General features: G+C 45.1%; 1 protein-coding gene across 1 annotated transcript; it reads left to right on the plus strand.

The window, feature by feature from the left end:
* The first annotated feature begins 325 nt into the window (after positions 1 to 325).
* On the plus strand, positions 326 to 7,608 carry LOC103375462 (uncharacterized). The gene is made up of 5 exons (XM_008305765.1): positions 326 to 476; positions 946 to 1,055; positions 3,158 to 3,250; positions 4,003 to 4,164; positions 6,771 to 7,608. The coding sequence occupies exons 1-5, from the start codon at positions 326 to 328 to the stop codon at positions 6,942 to 6,944; spliced, it is 690 nt and encodes a 229-aa protein (XP_008303987.1). The 3' UTR covers positions 6,945 to 7,608.
* The last annotated feature ends 203 nt before the right edge of the window (positions 7,609 to 7,811 follow it).

Here is a 7,811-nt window from a genome sequence, read left to right on the forward strand (position 1 = left end):
CGCATCGAGCTGGACATCGCTGTTTTATATGAGCCCTTTCCAAGTCTGGAGTGTCCTCTGCACATGGAGGGAGCCAATTTAAAAAATCCATGTCAATTAGCCTCAGTGGTGAGTGTGCGCCCTGCCGGTGCCGGTCCATAAACCAAACCCCGCCGCCGTCCGGGCGCACAGCGACGTCACGCCGCTCGGAGAGGGGCGTCAGTGCGCCTTTTTATGCGCTGTTTACCGAGCGCAGAAGAGTTTGGACTTGCAGAGCGCATGTGAGCTGTCAGACAATGAAGAGGAGCGACAGAGCCGGACTTCTTCTTTTTCTCGCGGTCTTAAGATGAGAGGCTTTGCGCTGCGGCTGGTGAGCTCGGGAGGAATTCTGAAGGGAACGTTCACAGTTTGCACAGAAGAAATGTCCACAACTACAAGTCCAGCCATCCCCTCCTCTCAGCTGACATCGGACCAGCTCACAGTGCTGGCTGCCTCCTGTAAGTAAACCCCTGAAACTGACACAAAATGCTAGAAAGAAGACTCTAGTAAGAATATATATATTATTTAATTCATATTATCCAATGAGAAACATCTGTCTGAACACTGCTTGCTGGGTATATTTGCATTTATTCTGCAGCACTGTGATAAGGGATGTAGATACTTTTTTAAAATATACTTGCAGTTAATTAAAATGATCATGTTTGTTCTTGACTGACAGTTAAGTCAAAAGAACCTTCAAATGTTCAAACGGTGGAGATAAACTGTCAATCAAAACTGCTCCAAGTGACTCCCCTTGTATTCCCTTTTAAAACTTAACCAAACTTTTACATAATGAAAAAGCAAGAGTGCGACACTGTTCTTTTACAAGTTAAGTTGTTCTGCTTAAGTGGGCACCTTGAGAAGAGACAAAGTGCCTGATTAGGTGTGATAAAGTGACTTTTTTCTCTTTCTCCTGCTCTCAAACAGTTTCTTCTCTGGTGTTCTTTGTGGTTATTGTGGTGCTGCTGTCCATTATTTACCGCAAGGATCCTCAGTGCTGCAGGCTGCGCTCCTATCAGGGGCCACATGCAGACATGGTAAGTCCCTTCATAGAAGAGAAAAACAAAAAAGGAGAAAGTGCCTTTTGTGCTGAGTTTTCTTTCTTTTTTTTAAAAGTGACCTGCGTGCTCAGAGACGCCACCCAATGCAGCGCCGTCAAGAAGTGTCAGATTGAATTTGCATGGCTGTGGGCGAAAGGGACTAGAATAAACTTGATATGATCACGGTCCGCCAGTGGATTTGCATCAGCTGAACTAACTGCCCTCCAGAAATATCACTGAGTGCCACAGTAGCTCTAATGGAAGTGGACACAATTAGCACTCACCACGCACATCGATGCTACTTCAGCACCAACGTAATTCAATCACTGCAAATCAAATTTTGGCAAGTGGAGCAAGCTATTTTTTTTAGGTGACATTTTACCTCACTGTCAGTCAGTTTTTTTTTTACAGCTGCTCCACCTCTAACAGCGCATATCTCTCCATCTACTACTGCTGTAAAGCTGCAGGCGTTGGTGCAGGATGAGGTGAAGAGGAAATGTAAACAGTCCAGAGTGGCAACTCATCATTGGACGCCCGTTCTGTCTGTTTCCTCTTCCTGACTCGTGTCTCACCTCCATTAGTCCCAGGAGCGAGGTTCGAGTGTTATCTTTGGATTGCAGAGACACAACTCATAGCTCTGCTCCTTTAACGGCCAGGAAGCTCTGTGGTTTTTACGGACAAGTTCTGTTCTCCCATTTAAGGAACTAACAGACCGTTTCGCTGGTACAAAGTGGACATGCTGACCTCCAGTTACAGCTGATAAGACAACGCTGGCTGTTGTACTGTACTGTCAGGTCAAGGCAGTAAAGCGCACTTGACTGATTGTAAACAGAGAGAACAAGTGGAGTTATGGGTTAGTTTTTTATGATGCCTGCATTTAAATGTGTTTAAACGTGACAGAAAGTGGAGATTGTTATCCCCTGAGAGGGAAACGCATACAAACTCTCCTCCATTGTGTTTCTGTGGGACTTTTCATGTCTTCAACTTCATAGTCGCATACCTTTCCCTGCTTCAGTTTGCTCTATGAATAGTGGTCAGACCCCACTGTGGGTGTTGGGGACACAACAGGGACAATGGATCTCCTTTAGGTTGCGATGGTGAAAAAAAAAAAAAAAAGCTCACTGCCGCTGGGTTCCTCCCCCGACTTCAACGCTGATTTTACACGGTTGTGCTTTTTCACACTGGCTGACTCAATGGCGGGCGACAAAAGCGCAACTCTCCTTTTCTTTCCTTCTCTTTCCTGAGGACGTTTCTTTTCGCCGCTTAAAAGTACAAACCGTCGAGAGAAAGTGACCTTTGACATCACCTTTTTGCCATCTGATTCTGAAATGATGTGAGGGGTTATGGCAAAGGTCGTCAGAGTGTGTCATCCAAAGTGTGAGTGATGTCATTGTTGAAACCGGCCTGGGAAAATGACAAATCAGACGTTTTGATTGGAAACTGTGTAGTTGCCTCAAAGTTAGAAGGAACCTCCTCAGGTTTAGCAGCTTCTTGTCCTCGTGCTGGATTTAAATCTCAGTCGGGCAACAAATTGACTTTGTTGTAACGCCGAACCAAACAACAAACAAGGCTATAATGTGTGTTGGAGTGTGCTCGTTAAGAGGTACCTGCTGCAGGGGAATAGAGAGACGCTGGAAAGACCACACGGTGCGGCTTGTTGCCTAGGGACCCTGATGACACAGTGGGACATCACATTGTTCTCCACACAAAGGAGACTCATTTAGACCCAAGGCAATTACCTAGTTTTCCTGGCAGCCTTTTTTTTTTTTTCAGGATTCTTGCACCTCATACAGTGAGACACTGATGGGTCTTGTTTTACAGGGAGGGGAGGGGAGGCACGGAAATCGGAGGGTGGTCGCCTTATTGATTAGGTAATTTATGGTATGGCCAAAGCAGCCAGTGCCTACAGTGATTAAACAAGGCATGAAAATTGGTCAATTGGGCTGAAGTTAGTGGATTTCTGACTAATTGCACGCAGAAGAAACCCACAGTACCCAGTTCTAAAATATAAACTGATAAATCTTCAATCATCACGGAAACAGTTTAGTTTATGACTTTTGTGCAGCACCTTTTTACAAGCGGTCCTGTTTGTTTTGCAGGACGCTCCTCCTCAGTACTACAGCAGCAGACAGACGCTGGTGGGATCTCCTTGCCTCGAGCAGACTCACGTCGTCGACGACAGCAACACTCAGGTGAGAGAGTCCAGCTGTGAGTTGGCATCATGTGTCGCTGAGCCAGACGAAGCATCAGTCTTCTCCTCCTGCTGCTGCACACGATGAAGACGGCACCTTTTTTTTTTTTTTACCCATTCTGTACAAAACAATATTGGTGATCAAGAAAGGCTGATATTTTTGAACCGATATACATTAAAGGTGATGTTTTATCTATCATTCATACCAAGGCTCCTTCATTAATAGGAGTCACTATAGCAGACATAGAAGAGATTAAATTATCTCCTCTGTTTAAGTGGAATTGACTGAGATTGATCAGTTTGTCTCCTGCAGTTCTGTCTGCTGTTCTTCCCTGTTTTCTTCATCTTTCATTGTTCCACTCAGGTCCATATCCTACTACATTATTAATTATTGTTTTCCAGGTTAATCTGTAGTTGCCGTTTAACTTGCTGTTAGCTTAGCTTTAGCCACAGAGAGGAGCTAATTTCCTGGTTTGTGGCAACAGCTTGTGTTCCTTGTTCAGTTTTTGCAGCCTCTGTCTGAGAGACACAGAGAGAGAGGAGGCCGCATCAGACCTGAAGTAGAGCATTTAATTTATCCGTAACAGGCCAATAAAAGTACTGAAACCCATAATCGGGAAAGTGCCAAATATGGGCCACGATAATCGGTTTGTCCCTAGTGGAAGTCAGCAGCTCACTGGTGTTCTGTTTAAAGTCAGTGTCAGTGCTTTATTTGTGATCCTTCTGTTTCCCTCCTGTTTTCGTGTGCATCAGCTGTTCTACGTCGGCCTGCCCTCCAGCTACAGCCTCCCCACCCTGGACCCCCCCCTGCCGAGGCTCCCCTCCTACGAGAGCGTCCGAAAGAAGGACCGCCAGAGGCAGATCCACATGATGATTGCAGACCGCTTTGGCCTCAATGGACCCATTGTGACTGAGGTAGGGTTTATCAGGGATCAAGACTGTGTCGCAGCCATTGATACAGTCGCTTTGACAATGAAGCACTTCAGGTGCTGTTGTCCAGCTTGGAAACAGGGAAGATATTTTACTCCTATTATAGTTTCAAAGAAGATCAAAGAACGTCTGCTTCTTACTCACCCCTTTTCCACCTACAAGAACCAGGTGCTAGTTCCTTGCTGGTGCTAGTTCCTTGCTGGTGCTAGTTCCAGTGCTTAGTTGGTTCAAATCTCACACCTCCAAAGAACCTGTTTGCTATTCCATTGGCAAGGAGCCAAGTTAGAGCCATACCTTATGTCACTGCATCCGTAGCTGTTTACCAAACAACGCTCGTGTCATACAGAGGTCCACACAGTCTCCAGACTAACTTTTTTACCAGTGCGACCAACTTTCTCATTTGGTTGCACTTCCTACCTTGTCACAAACAAAACATATGACTTGCTGAACATTTTCTTATTGATAGACGCTACAATTTACAGATGTTCCCCGAACGCCCCGCATATAGCAGGCTGTGGTAGCTGCTGTTGGTGGCTGCGGTGCTCAGACTGGTGCGCGACCAAAAATGACTTTAAAAAGAGTAAACTAGGGCGTTCCAATGTCAGATTTGTCCCAGATGAAACCGAGTTTTTTTCTCGTGCGGTCTTTTCTATGAGCGGAATAAACAGTGCATGTTGGTGCGCTCCGTTTTTCATGAGAAGACCACATTTCTTTTTTAAAGTTACTTTTTGGCCTTTGTTGGATAGTGTAGTCAGAGAGAGAAAGGAAAGTAGGGGAGAAGGACATGTGGGAAAGGGTTATGAGTGGGATTCGAACTCATGACCTCCACATTGGGACTGTAGCCCTGCACATGGAACGCCAGCTCAACCAGGTGAGCTATAGCAGCACCCTAGAAGACCACATTTCTAAGCGTAAATACCGGAGTACACTGAAGTTATAAAAGCACTGTTTTCCACCACTGTGCTGCTACTGGTGGGACACAGTCGTGACGGATTTCAGCACGCAACAGTTTGTGCAAAACATCCGTGTGTCCCAGGACTCATTCCAATACAACTGCGATCGGACCAGAGACGGCAAAAGCGACACAAATCACCACTTGTGTGTCCCGTTCTGTGTTTCTATTGGTCTCACTGGTCACGATAACCCCGCCCCCAACCCCTGACGTACTCGGTTCTTAGCTCTGGCCCAGCAAAGAGTTGGTGCTTGCTGAGGACCAGTTTTGAGAGCCTGGAGCCGGTGCTTAGGTGGTGGAAATGCAAAGAATTGGTGCTAAGTCAGGCTCTGGCTCCGAACTAGCACTGGAACCAGCTCAGTGGAAGAACAGAGGTCTGTCATTTGTGGCCTCACAATGAACAGAGATAATAATACTCTTTCTATTATTACTGTGCTGTCATACAATATTGTAACAAGACCACGTTCTAAGATTAGAGAGCAATAAACAGGCTGCACTATCAGCTCATCTGATGCCTGCTGCCGGTTTGTGCTGGCGGCCGCGTTTCAAGGTTTTACCGTGTTGATCTTTCGCTGAGCTTTTGGTTCGCACAACGCTTGAGCAAACAAGGTAATGAGAAAAAGGCACATCAAACATAATTAAAGCCTGCATCCTGAGTGCAAACAGTGGGCAAGAATGCCGCTTTGTGCTCCTGTCTTCTTCTGTTTTCTCTTCTTTGACCTCCCCTGCTTTTCCTTAATTAAACACTAGCATGACTGCCCGTCTCTTACGCACACATGAAAACACATTCACGCACAGTAATGTCCAGTCATCCCATTATTATTGGCTCAACAGCATCTCCACCCCTCATTTGAACCGCTCAGATGATGGCTCCTTAATTTCCCCGTCGGTCCTGCGGCCGGAGGCTGGACGGTGGTAAAACTTTGCAGCCTGGAGTGTGTCAGGTGGAGGTATTGGGGGTTGCAGGGTTGCTCTTGTCGCCTGAGGGTCCCCAAGCAATTAAAAGATAAGAGGACTCAGTCAGGGAGCGTGAATCTGCCAGATGTGATCGGAAAGATAATGTATTTGAGAAAAAAAAAATGTTCCAGGCAGCTAAGGGGGATTAATTGGTAATGTAAATACAAACATGCTCTACTTATTCTCTGGGATGGATTCCAGACATTTCAGGCCTCAATAACATTTTCTATCTACTTTTTATTTTTATAAAAAACTTTGTGAATGTCACCTTTATTTTAATGGTTCAAAAGGCTCCCCATCCTCATATGAGACAGGTTCTCCCTTTCAGCAAGCACAAGGCACAAGGATTTATGCATTATAACTTTGTCATACGAGAAAAAAAAACAACACTTTTTTGAGTTCCCTCTCCTCTAGCCATAGTTGTGTTGTTTCCATAGAGATGAAGGATTTTATTTTGGAGTGAAAAATGAGCCCACGGTGAGTAAAAATGAGAACGGAGCAGAAAACACCCAGATACTGCTTGGAGTTCAGAGGGTTCCATTTTGGTCTTTGCTGTGCTGAATAAGTCTGTATTCTCAACAAAGTGACATCAAAGTATTCAGTTCAAAAAATGTGCATTCAACGTGAATTTCAATGAAGCTCTGCAGTTCAGTGTTCTGAGTCTGTATTCTGTTTCCTGCAGCCTCCTCCGACGTATGAAGAGAGCATCCGTCAGTCTGTGGAGCTGCCGTACGACATCCTCTCATCCAGCCTGGACGTCTCCTCGCCTCCGAGTTTCTGCACCAACGCGGAACCCGTCACTCAGACCGACACGGCTCGTCCAGCCGACACCAGCGGCTCCGTTCTACCGGTGTGACGCCGATCGAGTCCTCAATCTGTCCGACGAATGTGAAAGATTTCATGCAGACGGAGTGACCAAATCGCACGCCTTCTGTATGAGCTGACTCAGATACCTCAAGGCTGTTTTTACTGAGAAGCGGCTAATGTTGATCATGAGCTGAGGAGCAACCAAAAAGAAGCTGCATCTCCTCAAAGGAAAGGGCACATATGAATGTTAAAAACTGAACTCTACAATGAGGATCAAAAGAGAAACGCTGGATCTTCCCAAACTTAAGGTGGCTGGTACATCTTGAAGACTGCACGACTGAAACAAACCAAAAAGGGAACCACTACTGTCTTCGTTGATTCCAGCGACGTGGATTGTGTTCTAATCATGAAAATGTGTTTTTCTCTGTTTGTTCCACTGCTTTATTTTGCTGATCCTGAGTGAGAAGCCTCACTATGGTTTTAAAGAGAGCTGTTTGATTTTGAGCGGCTGTAAATCGATTTCTTTACCCTGCTGAAGAGGCGCCTGTGAGAGTAAAACAAAAGGTGCTAATGAGAGTGCCTTTCACCGAGTTAAAAAAAGACGTTTATAACAGACACTTTTTTTTCTTTTTTCTTTTTTTTACCACATTGCTTCAGTTGATTTAGTGTCTTTTGAGGCAGATGGACCTCTGTGAATTTTCGCTTTTTGTTTTTGAGTCAAAGTTATTAACTGTAACTTTTGTAACCATGTACACACGCCATATTTTTTGTTTTTTTTCCTGGTTCTTCCTCCTGCATATGTCTTGTATTTATTGAAGAAAATTGAATGACATCGTGTTATTTCTCTGTGGAAACAGATGTAATAAATACTGCTATTGCTTTGTTGATGGGTTGTTGTAATTACAAAGCAGCAGCT

The sequence above is a fragment of the Stegastes partitus genome, unplaced genomic scaffold (genome assembly GCF_000690725.1).
Source record: "Stegastes partitus isolate 25-593 unplaced genomic scaffold, Stegastes_partitus-1.0.2 Scaffold43, whole genome shotgun sequence".
Lineage (NCBI taxonomy): Eukaryota > Metazoa > Chordata > Actinopteri > Pomacentridae > Stegastes > Stegastes partitus.